This window comes from Lathamus discolor, chromosome 21 (genome assembly GCF_037157495.1).
Source record: "Lathamus discolor isolate bLatDis1 chromosome 21, bLatDis1.hap1, whole genome shotgun sequence".
Lineage (NCBI taxonomy): Eukaryota > Metazoa > Chordata > Aves > Psittaciformes > Psittacidae > Lathamus > Lathamus discolor.
In genome coordinates this window covers 4,144,583-4,164,498 of record NC_088904.1, presented here as the reverse complement: position 1 = coordinate 4,164,498, position 19,916 = coordinate 4,144,583, and the positions used below count along the sequence as shown (strand labels likewise).

General features: G+C 45.9%; 1 protein-coding gene across 8 annotated transcripts in view; it reads right to left on the bottom strand.

Annotated features, from left to right (window-relative positions):
• The window catches only part of ARHGEF18 (Rho/Rac guanine nucleotide exchange factor 18), a 52,798-nt gene that overhangs the window by 22,075 nt on the left and 10,807 nt on the right, over positions 1 to 19,916 (bottom strand). For 2 of the 8 annotated variants that reach the window (XM_065658981.1, XM_065658977.1), the window contains exons 7-16: positions 19,796 to 19,840; positions 19,430 to 19,510; positions 18,591 to 18,696; positions 17,943 to 18,117; positions 6,776 to 6,843; positions 5,170 to 5,233; positions 1,999 to 2,143; positions 1,111 to 1,223; positions 821 to 961; positions 114 to 364 (exon numbers count right to left, since the gene is read on the bottom strand). In XM_065658981.1, the coding sequence (XP_065515053.1) occupies positions 114 to 364; positions 821 to 961; positions 1,111 to 1,223; positions 1,999 to 2,143; positions 5,170 to 5,233; positions 6,776 to 6,843; positions 17,943 to 18,117; positions 18,591 to 18,696; positions 19,430 to 19,510; positions 19,796 to 19,840 (1,189 nt within the window). Of the gene's footprint in view, positions 1 to 113; positions 365 to 820; positions 962 to 1,110; positions 1,224 to 1,998; positions 2,144 to 5,169; positions 5,234 to 6,775; positions 6,844 to 8,152; positions 8,212 to 12,670; positions 13,126 to 17,942; positions 18,118 to 18,590; positions 18,697 to 19,429; positions 19,511 to 19,795; positions 19,841 to 19,916 lie in introns of those variants that run through there. The other 6 variants (XM_065658978.1, XM_065658979.1, XM_065658983.1 and 3 more) reach the window with 6 other exon arrangements.

Genomic DNA, 19,916 nt, shown 5'->3' with positions numbered 1-19,916 from the left:
TTACACTGGGAAGATAACGTCAAACAAATTCTTAAATCAATCCTTACATAATGTAACTTTAGCCTACCAGTTAGCTTGTTAGAAGTTTAATATTGGTAGAATTTAATCCACACCTGTTTTACCAAGAGGTCTCCAATGTTCTGGATTAGATAATTTCGGTCACTGCCTTCTTCCAAAGATTCCTTCCGTCTCTCCTTCAACTGGAGCAGAAATTGCCCATGCATCTCGAGCAGCTCATCCACACAGGGGAAGAGCTTGTTGATAACTGCATTTGGGAACTGCAGCTCCTCTCTCATGGCTCTGGAGTATACCTTCAGCATTATTTTCAGTGTCCTAACATGGTGCATTTCAGTCTGCATTAGTTCTGAGCAAGGAGAAATACACAAATCAGAAGTCATTTATCTGTTGGGCAGCGACTAGTGAGACAGAGCAGGCTCTGAAAGCCACCACCTTTTGTACCTCCTTCTTCACCACAGTCTTTGCATTACTGATGTGAAGCTCCTAAACTGGCTCTGATCATCTCCCCTCCAAACAGTGACTGACCCTACTTATTCAACGGCATCCCCTAGTTGCAGGTGAGCTCTCCCCTAATTGTAGAGCTGGGGTTAGCTGCTTACATAGGCATGCTGGCAACTATGTGTGGCTTAAAATCATTAACAGGAGAACTTGTGCACACTGAGACAGGCAACAGACTTGAAAATCTTCACTCTAATTTTCAATCACAAGTCAAAATGGGAGCCAATAAAAAGGATTTCTGCTTTGTTTCAAAACAGTGGCATTATGAAATAGAAGAAGTCACAATAATAACAAATAGTCTTACCATAAATGACATCTTGCCTGTTTTTAACGTCTGGCCTTTGCCTTTTTGCATAAGACTGTTCCACTGCAACACTCCAAGACTCTGCCTCAAACTCATGAGCATCTGTTTCTATTTCACTTCGGAGGGATACAGAATACGCATCTAGACCAAAAGCACATTCAGTTTCAGTTATTATTAAATTGCTTCCCACCATATCCCTCATTACCATCATTCACAAAACCATCTCGGTGATGTTTTAAGACTGGGTGAGAAATCACATAAAAATCCCGAAAAGCACAGAAATTCCATACCTTCCAGAAAAATGGTGTCTGCTGTTGAAGGTGCAAGCGAGACAACGTCATCTGAAGTCTGCTTAAATTTGATAAAGCCTGAATCCCCTTCATCCATGTCTCCTGAAATCAGTCTAAATGGCCAAAGAAATTAGACGAAGGGATCAAACCAGAATATTAACATCTAAGTTGCTTCACAAAGAAAAAAGACCCCAAAATTCAACCACTTTAACATCTTTCCTAAACTCTAGTGCAATTAACTTAAATAGATAAAAGTTAGCATTGCACTCCGACTTAAACAGTCAAATCCATTTAGCAAGTCCATCACTGAAGTATTACAGTTTTAATCGAAGCAGCATGGGCAGGTGTGCAACTTCAGGTATGACATTTTGAAAAGACATCACCTGGTGACAAGCCACAGCCAGTTCAGAGTACAAAGGTCTCTTGCACTGAGCTTAACTGTGGCACATAAAGAGTAAACAACTATTTAAACCAGCAGAGAGCTACTATTTTAATCAAAGGATCCTGCAATTGCAGCCACTGCTGTCTCCTACACTAGTCAGAACTAGTACAACCTAGAATAACTGACCGCAGATTACTGAAATGCATCAAGTCTGAAGACGAATATACCCATGAAAGCCATAACCTAGGCAGAGACACCCAAACTGTGCCCTATTTTACATGACCTCTTTTGTGATATAGTACAGGGGGACTAAAGACAAGGTGATTTAAACAACAACAACGCTCCCTGTTGAGGGAAATTAATTAAAATTACAATAAATCTCTTTTGAGCTAAAAAACCAATGTGAATTCTTGCTTTAGTTCTGTAATTGTTTTTCTTTTTACACACGGGCTGGGGACACGACAACAGCAGAAGCTGATGAATTCAAAGAGAAACAGTTTACTTACCCAAATTTATTGACAGCTCCAGCAGTATTCAGTGAAGACTGAGAATGTCCTCTCTGGGCGATAGTCATGCCGAGATTCCGCGATAGGACTGGGGTGCCATCAGGTCCCAGGAGAAGGCTCCGGGGCTGCTCCTTCAAAGAAGTGGCTAAAGAGGCAAAAATCGAATTGGTACTCAGGAAATGAGGCGTACACTGCAGCTCTCCTGCTCTCAAACCCCGCTCTGAGTGCGGCCGGAGAACAGACAGGATCTTGGATGTCAAGAGCTCATTGTCCAAAAAAACATTCTCATTCCATTTTCTTGAAAAGGAACCACAAAAAGAGAGCTCAGGATGAGCTGGAATTGTATTGCTCCTGCCGCTGCTTTTTGAATTTGTATTCCCCATGCTCGCTCCTGGCTGCCCTCAGACTTGGCACAGTAAAGTGGCCCCAGAGATGCACTGTTTTTATACTACCTGTGATCCTTCTAGAAATGTAAAGCTGCCACTTAACTTACTGTATTGGCTAAATCAGCAGGTCTGAAGTGCAGGAAATTGGTCCCTACTGTGCCCATTTAGTGTGGAAATTGCAAAGTATCTTCTCCTTTAGTAAAACACCAGAACCTACACACAATTATTCACACCCTACCGTATAAGGGCACAGAATATTTCATGGCAAACAAGAAAAATCTGAGCTCACATCAAAACCACAAGTCCCTTGCAATGCTTATTGCCTGACAGTGATTTCTATCTGCAGCCACACACACGCTGCACATAATAGATACCAGAGCTAAATGTAATTTTAATACTGCAGCTTTTTAATGCTTTTTTAAAATCTAGACAGACTGTGAACTGGAAAGGTATTTGAAATTTTAATCACTCTTATACAATACATGGAAGCTTGTAATAGACTTCTAAAAAAATGGATACAATTATTTAGCACTAATGTCTGCAATGAATGATAAGGAACAGGAGACAAAATACATCCTTTTAAGACAGGAACTTCAGGGAAGTCAAAGACCAGAATCAGCCAATCTTTGAAACTTATCACTGACGAGGTCTGCAGCTGCCCTTATTCCAAAGTGTTTTTAAGGACATGGGAGTGGAACAGATCGCATGGATCCTTGAACCCAGGGCTGTGCCACTGCAGCCTCTGCCTTACCCCCAGACCCAACTCCTCATCCAGTCCTGGGCCTGGGAGGCTCCTTGAGGACCACACAGCCATTCGAGAGGGTCTCCAGTTCCCAGCCAAGGTCTATGCATCACCAATTTACATCTTTTCTTGTAAAAACACCGGTGTTTACCTATCCCCAAAAGTTCCCCTTTCTCAGTCTCATTCCTCCACTAACAATTCTCTCTCCTTCCACTTCTGCCTTGCTCAACAAAACATAGCTCAATCAAGGTATTCATGCTTCATCCCATGAAACAGGTTTTTCCACATTTCTTGATATCCCATACTTTATCTCCTTGTCTTTCATTTCATCTTTGAAACAGTTGAATAGAATCATATTAGGGCTGCAAGGGAGAGATCATGAATGATATTTAATATCAGGAATTGTCACTGCAGCTTTTCCTGCTGGAAAACCTCTTTGGGTTTGAAATCTCCTGGCTATAGACACAGCACAACACAAGTAGGTAAACTGAGTCCTCTTCCATCATCTCCAAGTGATGAGCTCCAACTGAAAGAGGACACTAATTCAGTGGACACTAATAGAAAGATTTGTAAAGGGGGTTTTCTTAAACAAAGACTTAATAATAAATGTCCTTCCATTTCTATCTGGGGAAGTACTGAAATCTTCAGCCATCATGCTCTCTTTCTGTGCATTACAAGCCAAGAGCATAAAGATTTGTTTCACAATGAAAGGCCAACTCTAAAAATGCCCACAGGTAAAACATGTGGAGAGGGATGGGGGACACACACAAACACCACAGTTTACAGCTTTCTTAGACTGTATTTCTCTTTTATATGGACACAATACCTTTGGCTTTTTTTGCTGGACACTGCATTCTGCAGTGTTACCCTGTGGGTAAAGACAATGCTCATGCTATCAACTGTTCCTTTACCTACCAGTTTCTGGTTTTGAGCATGGAAAACAAGTACTGGCTGCCTAGCAGAGTGTGCACCAGCAAAAAGCCATTTTCTGAGTTCAATTAGCACTGTCTGCACACTGCTGAGAGTCCCCATCGATCGCTGTTAACCTGTCAAACCAGACCAGACTGTATACCACAGAGCTGTTTCAACGACAAGCCCTACAGCCAACTTTTCCTATTTTCATTAATCCTTACTGTTTCCTACTGTCCCTGCACTTTCCCCCTAAATGCACAAAACCATTCTTGGTAAGGCAAACAGCTATTTGTCTTCTTGTAACAATAACTCTTTGTCCTCTTACCCTTGTTTCATAAAGGACACCTTGCAAGGCAAGTCAGATGACACCTAACAAAACCATGTGAAACACATACAGTAATACTCAGACATTCGTTCAGCTGTGGTTCTTACAGCCATCAAAGCAACCAAATGGACTGACTGCAAGGCAGAAAGTAATTCTGCTCTGGTTACAATCAATCGCCCGAGAGCCAAAAAGCCTCTTCTGTTAATGCAGACCTCATCCCATCTAAAAATTAGAATGCTATTGGAATGGTACACCTGTGACCATGATGGTCTTTTCCAGCAGCAAAAAGCTATTTCAAAGCCTATGCTGCAATAAAGCTGTTCATTCCTCTTTTTTTCCTCCCAGATGCCTTTTCCCACTTTGCTTCGACAAAGATTTCTGTTCAGACCATTAGTGCTAGCTTGTCTTAGAGATTTCTAGCAACCACTAGCTGCAGGCAAGTTTTAAATAGACAATTATGAAAATCTGATGTAAAACAAAGTTCACAGTTCTAGTCTTTTCAGAGGCCAGAGAATAGACAATCAATGAAAAACGAGCTTATTGATCCCTTTTCACCGTGATATTCTGAGGTTACACAGCAAGAAGGTATAAAGAAAAATAAAAAGATAAAAAGATAAAAACACACAGGAGATTGCTAGGAGCCTCTGAGCCATTCCCAATAGGAAAAAAAATGAAGCCATCTTATTAAAAGAGACCTTTTCTATACCTCAATAACACACTGTGTATAGCCTTTAAAACATATTAAAGGAAAAAAATACAATTGAACAGATAAGCCTTGAGCACAGAAATCATTCTTTAGTACAAACCTGGGGAAATGCACTGGGGCGAACTTTGTGGAGATCCAGAAGGTCTGTGCTGCAAATCTTTCTGCTATAGGAAAAAAGACAATATTCTTACACATCCAGACCAAACTTCCAGTCCAAAATGAATCCTGTTCTTTCTACCATACAGCACTAACTGCAAGTGAAGCTGTGTACTGAAAGTAGAAAAGCTTTGACACAGTGACAGCTTTGATTTTTTCACATTCCAGACAAATGACCTATAGACATTAACACTTTGTATAAAAGTCCCATCAAATAGAGATCAGCTGAAATAGAACAAAGAGTGAAGTTCCAGCTGAATGCAAGCTGTAATAATAAATAACTTATGAACTAAAAGCAAACCCTTTAGGTACACAGTCTTCACCTATGCTTTGTTGCATTTAGTTCACAGCGACGTTAATGAAACTAACCCAGCCAGTTTCAACCAAAATTTAGACTACCCATTTAAAATTGCATCTCTGGTAACCTGTACAACTTTCCCATTCTTACAACACAACAACAAGATACTGCAATTCATTGAGATACAATTTATCAAAGATGCCAAGAAATTAAGTAAATTCTATGGTCTGTAATGAATGGCTTTTGGGGAGGCTTGTTTCACTTCAAGGGTTTCATTCCTGACTTCAGTCCCCATCATTTGTGCTACCACAGCCTCTTTGCTTTCTTCAGGAGTGGTCTGTCAGGGCTGATTAAACCATTACAGTTTGTGAGATGGTAAGGAGTGGAAACGGAAGCATCAGAGCAAGTGAATTTTTCAGTTTCAAAGGAAAACGCACAATGCATAGAGCACTTTAAAAGTATATATCAACACCCCCACAAGACCATTTCTGCCCTCAAAAGAGTTACATTCTCTATCACCAGTGACTGAAAGCACTTCCTCTAACCTCTAATTGCCCAGGTTTGAGCTGCTCTGCTCTCTCTTCCCCCCACTCACAGTACTCCCTAATCTGCTATTACTCACTGAAATCATCAACACTTGCAGGTTAAACCAAACTCAAACTCCCTCGGGTGTAATTAGTTATAAGGAGAGGAAATTATTTTTGAAACCAATACCAGAATAATAATAATAAAAAAAAGCAGCTCGGCAGCTATCTGAGCCCAACCTGTGACCTGACTGCAATCACAGGCACCATGGTGACACAGATAACAAATGAACAGCTTAGCAAGATATAAAGTTAACCAGAGTTCAAAACCAAAATCACTTCTTCATTGCCTGGCTTATAAATAACAGGCAACTGTTACAAACAAATTCCCCTCCACCCCTCAGCTTTAAGCTATTAAAATACAGGTGCATAAAATCCAGACGTACCATAGAATTTAATCATGTTCTCAGAAAAAGTCATAGGTTTGAGCATTCTTGTGTCAGTCGCAGTTCTGACAGGCACGAGCAATGCTAAGTGATACTCAGTACAGCAACAAAACATTTCACTTTAGTTTCCCTACATACATCATCATAAATTACTGTAATGACAAGTTAACAGCTCTTTGATGTCTTGAAGACACAGGGCAAGATTCTGTACTGCTGTAAAGTAAACCACACTAAATTGTGAAGCACTGTTACTATAAAAGAAGAATGAACTTTAAACCCCACCTTGGGTCTGATGTTGCTGCATTCAGCCAGTAAACTCTTGCAGTTCTTATGGACATTCACTGCACAATCTGAAACACACACAAAACTGAAATTATTCTTGTCATTTCCAACTAGGGAAATGAAAAATGACACAGGAAAGATGGAATTTTGGAAGAGATGCAGAGAAAGCTCAGATGTTTCAGTGAGCATCCTTGTTGTGTATGTCCTGTTCTTGATTTTACACCAAATGCTCAAGCTTTTTCAATATGGCTCAGAACAACTGATAATACAATCCACACATGCAAACCCAAAGAGATGCTATTGACTGCACTAACAGTATTCTGCCTAACCTTTGCTCAGCCATGGCACTGCTTTCCTCTTATTTGCAAATGTTATTTCCAAGTCTCTCAAGTCAAAACTGATACGGTTCAAGAGTTCCATTTATTTGGCTCCATAGGAATAGCTGCCTTTCTGCATAGAGTATTAGTAGGACCTGAAGTAACTACAGTAAACTAAAGATCAAATTGCACCACAGAATCCTCAGAGCATTCCCATCAGTGCATCACCACTTTTCTAGCTTCACAAAGGAATTGTTTCCAGACGAATTAAAGCAGCCATCTCTTACCCCAAAAGCATAATCCGATTAATAGTATAGTGAAATCTAATCTTTTTTCCCCCCCTCATAATAACTACTGCTTGAGAAAACAGGATAACAACTGCTAGTGGCAAGTATCTTCTGCAGTCTTTCTGCCCATCTATAAAATAAGATCCTTCATCAAAAGCAGAACCAGGACACCAGCAACTCAGGCTGTAAAGCAAACTAGGATTTGTTTCTTTCTGTGTATTTAAACATGCTCCTTAAAAGACAGAAAGAACAAAACTGGGAAGATGAATATGGTATCTGCTAGAGAAATACATGTTTATGTTTAAAGCACAGACATATTTCAGGTCTCTTCATCCAAACACAACCATCATCCGTGCCTGGCGCCAAGACTGGTGATCTGCTGTGAAGCTTCTGGCTAACATAGAGAAATGCTCACTTGTGTTTTCCATAATTACACTAAACCCCTGAGAACAGCAGCAAAATGCTCACTAGGCCTTAAACACAAATAAATTAATGAAGATGTGGAACAAGACAAAGACCGAGTGCACAGAACCCATGTTCCACCACTTCCACAAGGGTGGGAAATAAGAGCAAAATGTGGCCCTTTGAGTGCTTGCCACACAAAATACGTCCCCAAAACCAATCATTTCCCATAACTTCTCTCTTACTTGTACTATTTCTACCATGCAACACCCCATGCAACACCCCATGCAACAAAACAAAAGGCACTGGATCTAATTTCAAATGTACGTGCCTCTGCAGATGTGTGATAGAAATGTATCGAAATTACTCACTTGCTAAAAATATGTAAAGAATAACAAACATACATTTGCTATTTCAGCATTGATAAGGCCTCCACCTATCAGCAGAAAATGAAAGCTTGTTAACAGACGTGCCTCAGCACCAAACAACTCGTTGACAATGGAAACCCCTTTCCTCCCGAGACAAAGGAGCAAACTGTAGGACAAAAATCACCACACAACAGGAAAAAGGAAAGGCTCTCTGTGACATCAGGCTGGGCTGGATTCACGTCGAGCTCGCAACCGAGTTCCTTTCAGGATAGACCAGGCCAATGGAGGGACCAGACATCCATATTCGCTGACATTTACCTATCTTCAGTGATTCCATCTGGTTATTATTGTCCCATTAATGATCAGTAGGACCAATTCTACTTCAAAAGCTTGGGTACCTTGTTAAGCTGACTGCAAAAGGGATATAAACTCAAAAATGTATTTTAATCTTAAAAACAGACACTTGCTCTGTTAAACGTAACAGCTTATATCCCTCTTGGTAGGCATTTTTCACTTACTCAGATGACATCCTTAATAGTTTCCTATGCTGCTGAAAGATTCTTGACACAACCAGAGAGAACATACTAGAAAACAGGAAGATGCCACAGAAAAGCCTCATAAAACCGCAGCTGAACCCAAGGACTTGATTCTCTCAGAGACTGTTTGAAATGCAATGAACTGACTGATTTCCAGGGGCATTATTTTTGCCCACATAAGAAGAGAATTCTGAAAACTGCCAGAAGAATCAGCCTGTTTTACAAGAATACTTCCTTTGATAAAATACACTGGCTTTCCCAATTCAACCACTGCTGCAGACAGTGCTGAACCAAGTACACTCCGATTAAGGATGAGAACAAGCATCTGAATACTTGTGAGTTTTATTTCCCTTTTTCACTTGTAAGATCTCTTTACTCTTCTGATCAGCCTCTCCGAACCGAGCATTAGAGAACTGTAGGGGTCAAGAAAACAGCAAAGAGAAGCATGAAGGGTGGAGGACAGTGAAGAAGTAAAGGGAACCTGCACACATGAGACTGATATTTAAGAGCAGAGATTCATATGAAGGGTTGTGAGAGGGATACAGAAATAATAAATATCTAACTTTAGAAAGGCATCCAAAGAAAAGAAGCATTGGTAAACTCAAAACTGGCAAGGGAAAGTATTTTTGCATGTACCATCAGTCACTGGCAGCATTTGGTCTTATTCTGATCAGGAATTTGGGATGGTATGACAGTGAAGTGGACAGTTATGTTGGCAAGCTCTTCTCAAACTGGAGAGGTAGTTTGAGAAGAATACCTTACTGGGTATTTTATTACTATTATGAGCTTTATTTATTTATATTATATATGTATTTATTATTATATTATTTCTACATATTTTATATATATTTATTATTACATTATTACTAGGAGCTACCAAGGCTCTTCCTTTTCTCCTCCCTCAATCACTTACTGGAATGGCAGTAAGAGAAATTTGGCAGGGAAAAACAGATCCTCCAAAGAATTTCATTCTAGCAATGAGAACATCAGTTAAACTGCCTACACACCTTGAAGGTCCAAGGATTTGGGTTACCTTGACTGGATGGGGACAAGACCAGCACTATCAGGAAAGATACAAAAGCAATCACATGAAAATTAAGCAAACCCACCTGGATTGTTTCTGGGCTTAAATATCCCACATCTGCTTATCACAGACTGTCACTGCCTCTGAAGGGTTCTGTGTGGGCTAGTGCCAGCAATGGCCCATTGCTCATTGATAGGCTAATTGAAACATGGGCCTCATCCAGCAGAGAAGTACTTAAGAGGCTCATAAACATCATAAAAGATCCTGTTCACCACTGAGGGCAATAAAATTAATATCTGGTAGAATAAAACCCCCTTTCCTTATTAATGAGATGCTTTCCCAAAGGCTCACAGAGACTGATTTACAACTTCAGAGTGTTTTATTGGACAACACATTATGATGCCCAAGAGCATAACCTTGATCCGCAGTATGCAAGAGGGCAATGAACCTCCCTGGAAAAGGGCAGGCAAATACATTTTCTCCTCCAGCTGGAATACCTTCCTGTGGGTCAGACATTGGCAATGTCCTACAAATGTCTCCCAGAATTGGATTCCAGGACAAATCTATGAGTCACCAAATATTATGAGTATTATGACCCTGACCTTTGGTCTGGAACAGTACTGCCCAATCAAATAACTTTTAAAAGGCCGTTTGCAAACAACTACAAAGACAGATACGTTATGATTAATCTAAAATGGGACTAATGTTCCTCTCCCACCCCTCAAACATATGGGGGGTTTTGTGTTTTCAAATGACAGAGCTAAGTTCAGGCAGGGACATCTTTTAAAGGTGATTCTAATGATACAAGGAATTCAGGCACTGTTTTAATGCTAAGGATATATTCACAACCTGTTAAATCCAACCAACAGAAAAGCACCAGGGTTTAAATAGTTTTCTTGTGAAATTAATGATTCTCCTGTTTTTCAAACACCTGATGCTTCCGGGATCAAAGAAAACCTCTTCCCTCTTTCCTCACCCTTACACCATGCTAGGCAATTCCTCTCTCTTGAGCTGACAAAGGAAACAACTTGCAAATGAATAATACAGAATACAAAACCCGAATTTATACATAGATACACACAACACAACAGCTGAGGAACACTTCCAACTGCTACAGCATTCCAGAAAAAGCAGGGTGACTTTGTGATCAACCTCCTCAGGACAGAGGAGGAGCTTCAGTGGAACGTGAAGCTTCCGTACTCGGTAAATCCAGGTCAGGTATCTTCAGAATCTCAGAGCAGATTTAACTTTGTCCTAGTGGCTTTGGGGACCGGTGTTTACATGTTTTGCTAACTTGCCTAATTACACAGAGGCAGAAACCCCAAACTGGAAGGGTGCAGGGTGATGGGATGCTTCACATTCTGAGACAGAGACAGGCCACGCAAGAGAGCAACACCACTAAATTATCAAGTTTCAGCTTCCCTGTTAAAGCATTCCTCTGTCTCCAAAACAACCTATAATTACTTTCTCCCTGAGTCTGGTTTTATTGTCAAAATATCAGCCGGATGGATGGGGGGTGGGGTTGTGTCATTCCCAGCACTGCAGGTTCTGGTGGCCCTTTAAGCACAGAAACGCAAACCGAACAACTGATGCTTCTGGGTTTTAAACAACACAACATAAAACTCACATGGTATCCGACAAGCAATCCAAGTGCCATTTCAATTCCCTCCTGCTGAACCCTTCCCCCATTCTCCAGGAACGCAACAGAACTGAAGCAGCAACTATGACCATCATTAAAGGTATGTAAAATATTTCATAGGTAAACATTAGGTGGAAGTACAACACACAGTGTCTGATGGCTCCTATTTGAGAGCCCTGTTCCATGGGTTTGGGTTCTTTTTTTTTACCATACCAAAGAGAAACTATTACCTTCACACTTTATAAAGAAGTAAAGCAAACCAGCCAAATGGAAAAGTCTCTGTTAAAAGGGGAGTGAGAAGAGAACTGAGAAATGGCTTCGTTTGACACAGATGCTACAGTAATGAAACCACAGCACAAAATCTCCAAACAGGATTCAGAAACGTTGCTTCTTGGGTGCCATGGTTTAGTGTGAGGTGTCCCTGCCCATGGCAGGGTGGCTGGAACTGGATGACCTTAAGGTCCTTTCCGACCCTAACTATTCTATGATTCTTTATGAAAGCAGCAAACCCAAACACAGCACCAGGGGCGTCTCACCATGCTTTTTGTTTGAATCACTCCCTGTTTCCCCTCCCTTCCTCCAAAATCCATCACCACCCCTAGCTCCTACCAGGCTTCCCTTTCCAGCACATGCGAGCTAAACTTCCAGTCTGATACCATCTCCTGCTGCTCTCCCTAATATGCCAGCGCTGTGGAATATTTAAAAGGGGTCAATCATCACAACCGTGGGTAAGCAGAAGTTTTCACCTTTTTTATTTTAATTAACACATTTAAGGTCTTTTCACGCACTTCCCAGACTTCTCCCACTGCTGCAGCCCTGGTGCTGCGCATGTAACCACCAAGCAGACAAGGCACAGGATTCCACGATCATTTTCCTACGGATGCTCGGACTCAAGCTGTGGCATGAAGCCAACCAGTTCCACCAGCTTGCCCCCCTCATGCTCCCAGCGTTATTCCAGCTCCTCCCTTCGCCCCTCCAAACGGGTTTCTACCATGAAGACTGCATCTTCACAACCTGCTCCTTATCCCCCTGCTCAAACCTCGCGCTGCTCACGTCGGGACAGCCACAAACCCCGCGGGCCCGGCCACGGAAGGGAGGATAAAACCCCGGGTCCCCCCCGCGCTGCGCTCTGCAACCCCGGCGGGGCGGTGCTGGGCCGGCTCCCCCCCGCTGAACCCCCCTCAGCGCAGGCCTGGCGCTGCCCCGCCGCAGGCACCGGGGGCCGCAGCCTCCCACTGCGCCGGGGAGGGGCCCCCCGCTGCCGGGAGGGGGCAGCCAGGGCCCGAGGCGCCGGCGGGCGCGCTGACACCCCGGTCTCTTACCGGACTCCCCGGGGAGCCGCCGGTTGCACTCTCGGTCCCGGGAGCCGCCGCCACAGCAACAGGAAACGCCTCCGTGTCCCGGAAGCAAAAGGGGAAAGAGGGTGCGCGCCTGCGCGCCGCCGAGGGGAGGGTCCCTGCCCCGCAGCGGGGGCTCGGCCGCCCCACCCCGCGGGCCCGTGGGCTCGCTCCCGGGACGGGGCCGTCGCCAGAGCCCTCCCCTGCCCCGGGCGATACCAACATCGCACCGCGGGGGGGGAAGCTGCCCCCCCTCAGCGCCTGGTGGCCGCCGGAGCACAGGCCGGGGGCTGCGGGGCTGTAGCGGCCCGAGTGGCAGCTTCAGCGCGGTTCGCGTTACCGTGGAGGGGTCACCTCCCCTCCTGCCTGCGATTCCCTCCGAGGATGTGCGGCTCTCACTGCGGCTCGTGTTGTAAATCGTGAGCACCCAGCTCGAAACCACGGCCTAGAACGCGGCTACAAAACGACACTGCCCTTTCCCAATCCACCTCCCAGCTTTCCCGTGCTGCTGTGGAAGAACCTGCCATGGCTTGGGCTGGAAACGGGCTCAAATCCTAGGCTACCGTGGGACAAATCTTGTCTCTGGCTTCCGCACTGGGACCTGTGCAGTTGAGTTCATAGAATCATAGAATCATAGAATAGTTAGGGTTGGAAAGGACCTCAAGATCATCCAGTTCCAACCCCCCTGCCATGGGCAGGGACACCTCACACTAAACCATCCCACACAAGGCTTCATCCAACCTGGCCTTGAACACTGCCAGGGATGGAGCACTCACAACCTCCCTGGGCAACCCATTCCAGTGCCTCAGCACCCTCACAGGAAAGAATTTCCTCCTTAGATCCAATCTAAACTTCCCCTGTTTCAGTTTGAACCCGTTACCCCTTGTCCTGTCACTGCAGTCCCTGACGAAGAGTCCCTCCCCAGCATCCCTATAGGCCCCCTTCAGGTACTGGAAGGCTGCTATGAGGTCCCCACGCAGCCTTCTCTTCTCCAGGCTGAACAGCCCCAACTTCCTCAGCCTGTCTTCATACGGGAGGTGCTCCAGTCCCCTGATCGTCCTTGTGGCCCTCCTCTGGACTTGTTCCAGCAGTTCTTTTTCCTCTCTGGCTTATAGTCGCTGGCTGCTCAGAAATGATGCCTTTTGTGCTGCTAAGGCCAATTCGGTCCCAGTTTACTGGGGCCTTTCAGCACTACAGGGAAATAAACCTTAAAGAAAGTGGTTTGGGGGGAAAGAGCTGTCACCTGGTGACTGATTAAACCTCTGGCACTTCAAGCTTTGTGCTTTGCTATGATATAAAAGCAGAGCATTGCAGATTGCCCAACTACAGCTGTCACGGAAGAGAACGTGCTGTGCTTGTGCTGCTGGCCTCAGGGCATCTCCACAAAATCAGTGCAAAGCCTGGCACAGGAACCAGCTGGAAGGCTCTAGCTTCGAGCCAGGTTTGCATGGAGCACCGACCTTCTAATCCTGTGTCATTCTGCAGTAACAACAGAGTTCTGACTGAACGGGTTGCAGGTACGTTACTGTCAGGCAGCCAAGCGTACGGGATGCTGAGGTGTTGTGAGGGAATGCAAGGAGCTGCACATTGGAGATGTTCCAGGTGAAGGCAGAACTGCCCAGATACACGAACTGAAAAGCAGAGAAGGAGAAGCACTGAGAACAGTGTATTCATCAGTTTTCCTCTTCTAAAGCCTCTTCCAAGTGGGACTCCCAGTCCATTTATCACTGTCAGCATGTTACAGCAACCAAACTGCCTTTCTCCCTCCTTCCCCCCCCCAACCACAGAAGCCTTTTGGCAGCTGTGTCTCTCTCCAGAAATGCAAAGTTCCAGGTTCCCTGCTGCTTTTCAGATTTATCAGGACTCTGGGTGGGCTACGAGCAGAAATTTCCAGGATAAAAACTAATTCCTGCTTATTATAAAGCCGAAACTCTCCTTCCCGTATTAGCTTATTGGCGCTGTTCTGGGAATACTAAAAGCAGAAGCATTGGGGCACAAGTGCCAAGTGAGAGATGAATTTCACCCTGAGTCCAAACAGAAAGCCATTGTGGCCTCCGTTCCTTACAGAACAAGCAGCATGGTGGAGGATGTTTGCCTTGCAGAGGGCTGTGTCCTCCATCTACCCACAGCACCATTGTTTGAATGGAAATGGTTCTCCAGACCTCTTTCACAACGTGCCGCATATGAGTCCTGGAGACTGGTTGTTACAGCACCTTGTTATAAATCACCCTGTATACTGATGCAGCGAGCAAGGGTCAGCCTAGGACAAGTGGACAATCCAGTGTCCAGGATAACTGGTATTAGGATTCATCAAACTGAGCACCTTCTCTTAAAGAAGAAAACTTGAAGCCTACCAAATGTTTTCGTTGTGGCTACAGCCTTCCTTTGGAAGAGTCTGGTCCATCTGACCTCCCTATTTTCCTCATAGGGTAGTAGAGATACAACTCTCAGCTATGAAGAGATGTAAAAGACCCACCTCTACCCCAGTGCTCAAGCCCAAGTCTCTAGGAGGGAAGCAATCCTCCTGCCGTCTGTATTCCAACAGCAGGTCCTTGGCTCACCTCCATGGCACAGCCCACTTGGAGAGCTCTCCTCCTGTCAGGGCTGTGCTGGGACTCATCTAACTCCTGCTGCATAAACTCTAGAAGCATGTTTATAAGAGAGGATTAATTTAGACACAAAACCTTCTCCACGCTTGACAGCGACGGCTCAAAAGGAGCTTTCTCCATTTCCAGGTGAACGATAAACCTAGAGGCTCACAGCTCAAAGTTTACAGAACAGCGACATTTGGGTGGCCACTGCGGTCGAGATCCCAGTGGCTGCAATCATTCTGCTCTGGTTTTCATCCCTGCCGGGCTCCAGACATCACATTTGTGAGGCTCGGAAACTGGAGCTGCAGAAACTCTCCTGCATCTGTACTCTCAACCCACAGCACAGCCTCCTTCCCTGGTTGACTGCGCAGCGTGGTGTGAGGATGGATGGGAGGGAGTGGGTGGGAGAGGGAAACAAGCTGCCACGTACAGGGCCGCTTGGGCTGCCCAACTTCTTCACAGCACACGTGCACGTCTGTAGCAGAGCAATGATTCCTGGTTCTGAGCTAAAAGCAGAATTCCTCCTGCTGTTACTTTATGAAGAGCTCTCGCTTCTCTATTTCATCACAGCCATGGAACAGACCTTTTGTATCTATTGACAGTGAAAAGACCTCAGGCTTCCCAAACATTTCCCCATCCTTTCTCCCCCTGGCTTCAGCTCATCCCTTTCTTTAACCACATTTTCTTGTCTTCTCTTTCCGAGTCTGTTTTGTCTCCTACCGCGTGGTGGTGCTGCCGTTAAAACCACCACGGAGATAAAACCAGCAGCACCTGACCAGGAGGTGGACCCAGAGCTGGCCCAGCACCAAAGGGTACGGATGGTGAAATGCGAGTCCGTGATGAGAAAACAAGAGGAGCAGCCACATATCCTGGCAGCAGCTACAGCCCCCACTGAGCAGCTCACACATCAGTGTGAATGAGAACATCACACATCAGAGAAGTGAATGTGCCGCTATGGCTACACGGTGGCCCTGGAGCTCTCTTTCAGGAGCCACACACAGCTCCTAACTGCACTAATGGGAGCCAGCGAGGTAACGATCAACTGTGCTGCCCAGAAGCAGCTCGCAAAGGTTTCATCCCAACATGATCCAAATACAGACACCCTCAGGCTAACGGCTGCCACAGTCCGGATCTAACCACAGACAGGACATTGATTTTAACGAACATCTCAGAACCCTGCCCAATTGTTGGGCCTCAGTTCAAGACACTGCAAAGGGAACATGCAAAAAGGAGCTCCCGCGTTAGCCTGGGCAGCATATCCCCGAGCAGCCCAGAAAGCCAAAGGAGATGTCACAGAGTCACAAACACAAAACAGATGCTCAGCCACCTTGGAGATTTTCTCCTGAATGTTAGCAAGAGTCAAGAGCACAGATTCCTCACAGAAGGGCTGAGAAACGAGGTCGAAGTTGCAATAGCTCATGTCCAATCCCCATGCAATTAGGATTAACAATATGATGAGCCATACTCCTGTTGTGACAGCTAGCTCCAACTCCTCACACTCCACAGATCTCCATAGCAGTTGTCCAGAGAAGCATCACTCACACTGGCAATAACCTCAGAGGACCACACCGAGCATGGCTCCAGGCTCTTGGTGCTCTGGGCATCAAGATCTGTATCCTCCCAGGTTTAGATGTACAGCAGCGTGCAGGACCGCCAACAGAGCCTCTGCTAGGAGGCTCCTCAGGCAGGATTGACAAGGCATAACTCTGCCTCCTCCTGTAACATCTGGGTTGTCTCTGAACATCCACACAGCACTTGCTCTTATCCAGCCCCCTGCCTCCTACTTTTTGCTGTGACACCTGAAGAACGTTCACTAACAGCTAAGGGCTGTTAGCTGTGGTCCTTTTTAATTTCCCTTCAGCCAGCCTGAAGGGAAAATAGGCTTTTCACAGCACATGTCCAAGGGCAGCCAGTTCTTCTATGTCCCAAGAAGGTTTTACTGACCTTAAGAGCCTCTGAGACCCTCTTACTGGAGAGTGAGCATTGCTTGAGGATGCAGGGTAGAGAAAGAGCTCATTTCCAGGAGATTTTCTCTGCCCGAAGACAATCCTTTGAGAATTAAAATGTTCTTCAGTGCTCTGAGTACCTGCCTCAAAGAGGAGGGCCAGGCGTTGTCCGTCAGCCAAAGCCATGCAGCAAAGCCACGGTGAATGTGGTAGGAGGAAAGAGTCCCATGCACACTGGCAAAGGAGCAGCTTACATCTGGAAAGCAACAATCTCACCCATGCAGGTGCTGGGAGGCACCGCGTTGTGTTAGTTAATAAAGGTTTGGATGCTCTAGAGATGCCTGTGCCCATGCATAGGCCAGATGCTGAGCTGACTTATCACTGCAGCTGTGAAAAGCAGCCTAAAGGATCCAGCTTCCCTCAGGCAGCAGGGATATTTGCTTGGGCAAGGAAAAATGAAAGTTGTTAAAGGAAAAGTTGACCTGGAATCCTCCTTGAGGGAAAGGGGTGGGAAACGGTTCAGTGGCCAAAGAAAAGGAGGGTAAACTATTGCCAGGCAGGATTCCGAGCTCATTTCAACGATCTGGAGAAAGAGCCAGGGCAAGCAGGGTGTTGGGTACAGCCAGGCCAGCAGAAAAGTGAAGCAATCCAAGAGGCTGCTTTGGGCAGGGGAATGCAGGGGAGCGGGCTGCAGCCAGGCTGGGCCAGAGCCATACTCACTCAGGCACTGCAGAGCACTTTTATTCACAAGGGGTTTGGCACACAGAGAGCAGCTGGTGCAGCTGGAGAAAACCCCTGGCACGAGCTGGTGCCTATTGATCTCTTTCCACCTTTCTTTCGGCTCCTTTGTCTCTTTCTCCTTCTCTCTGTCTTTTGGCTGCTCTTTGTTCTTACCCTGGAAGGAGAGAAAAAAGACCCCAACAGCTCTGTTACAGCCCTTGCAGTGCCCACCCATTCCTTGCAAGTACAGTGGGCACCTTTGTGCCTGAGCCTTTGGGGTGGCAGTGCTTTTCCCAGATGCCTTCCTAAGGCTTGGGCCAGTCCCTCTGGTCCATGTCTGATGAAAAGCAGGACGGCACCGCAGCCCACGGTGCCCTGCAGGCTCCCCTCCTCGCCACCGTGAGTGATCCAGGCAGTCACCCAGGCAAAGGGCTCTTCTCTTGGTCTGCACAACTTGTGCTAAGACAGCAGGAGAGCAGCCAGAACGTGCCCTGGAGCAAGGTGGGCTGAGAGTCAGGGATCACCCTGTCCAGTGCATCACAGCACATCTGCTCAGCCAAAACCGCACTACTGGTCCCCGGGGCAGATCCCCTTTGTTACTTGAAGGACTCAACAATTTTTTCCACAAATCCAGCATCTCTCGCTCACCTTCTCCTTTTGCCAGGACCCAGTGACTCGGCTCCGCAGGGAACTCAGGCGTCGCATCACCTTTGTGCCTTTCTCTGCTTTATCGCTCTTTCCAGTGTCCTCATTCCTGAAACAAGACCAGAAACCTCTTAACTAAGGGGAAGTTAGCTGGCCAAGCACAGCTCAGGGAGATCACGGAGGAAGTTCACCTGAAGTGTTACTTTAGGACCCCATCTCTGAGCTTTTTGTCTCCTGGAGGATCTGGTTTAGCATCAGTCCTGCCATTGCAGCCTTGCAAATAAGGAGCTGAAATGTCCAATTATGTGTGTAATTTGAGGCTGTCTCTTTTTGCTCAGTGTTGTGCACAACAGGGCCCCAGTTCTGGCTGCACCACTGAAGATAACCGCATCATAGCAGCCTTCCAGCATCTGAAGGGGGGCTATAAGGATGCTGGGGAGGGACTCTTCATCAGGGACTGTAGTGATAGGACAAGGGGTAACAGGTTCAAACTTAAACAGGGGAAGTTCAGGTTGAATATAAGAAGAAGTTCTTTACTGTGAGAGTGGCGAGGCACTGGAATGGGTTGCCCAGGGAAGCTGTGAATGCTCCATCCGTGGCAGTGTTCAAGGCCAGGTTGGACAGAGCCTTGGGTGGGATGGTTTAGTGTGAGGTGTCCCTGCCAATGGCAGGGGGTTGGAACTGGATGATCTTAAGGTCCTTTCCAACCCGAACTATTCTATGATTCTATGTTTCTATCCTGCACACAGTATTAGCAGGGCAGCGGAGCTTTATGGAGGTGGGCTCCAAACCAGTCTGCTTTGGGAATAAAAGGTGCGTGGGTTACCCTCTGTCTCACTTACTCGTTAGACAGGAACTCAAACCAGGTGAGGTTCTGCTGGGAGGAATCGCTGCCTTCTCGCACGTGCGCTCTCTGCTTCGCCCTGTGTGGGGAAAAGACATCAGACCCTCAGCAAAGGACACAAGAGCAGAACTGGGTCTGCAGAAAGGCTCACCTTGGGAGATGGGGCAGGACCACGTTCAGAGTTACAGGAGAGGCACGTGAGATGCTACCTCTCCTCTTGACTCTATGCTAGTTTCACTGGAAGAATGCAGTGATTCTGGTACCCTGGGGGTTTGCCCCTCAGGGGATGAAGTGGTGTGTACCAGGTGGATCCTAGGTAGACCTGTGACCTCCCCATGCATATCCCTCTCCCAGCCACACTTACCCATGATAATATTTCAGCTCCTGAAGTACCTGCTGGACAATTAGCCTACCAAGGATGGGGCAAAAGAAAAGCAAGGGATTAGAAAATGTCCTTGCAAAGACATGCTGCACTCCACAAATCA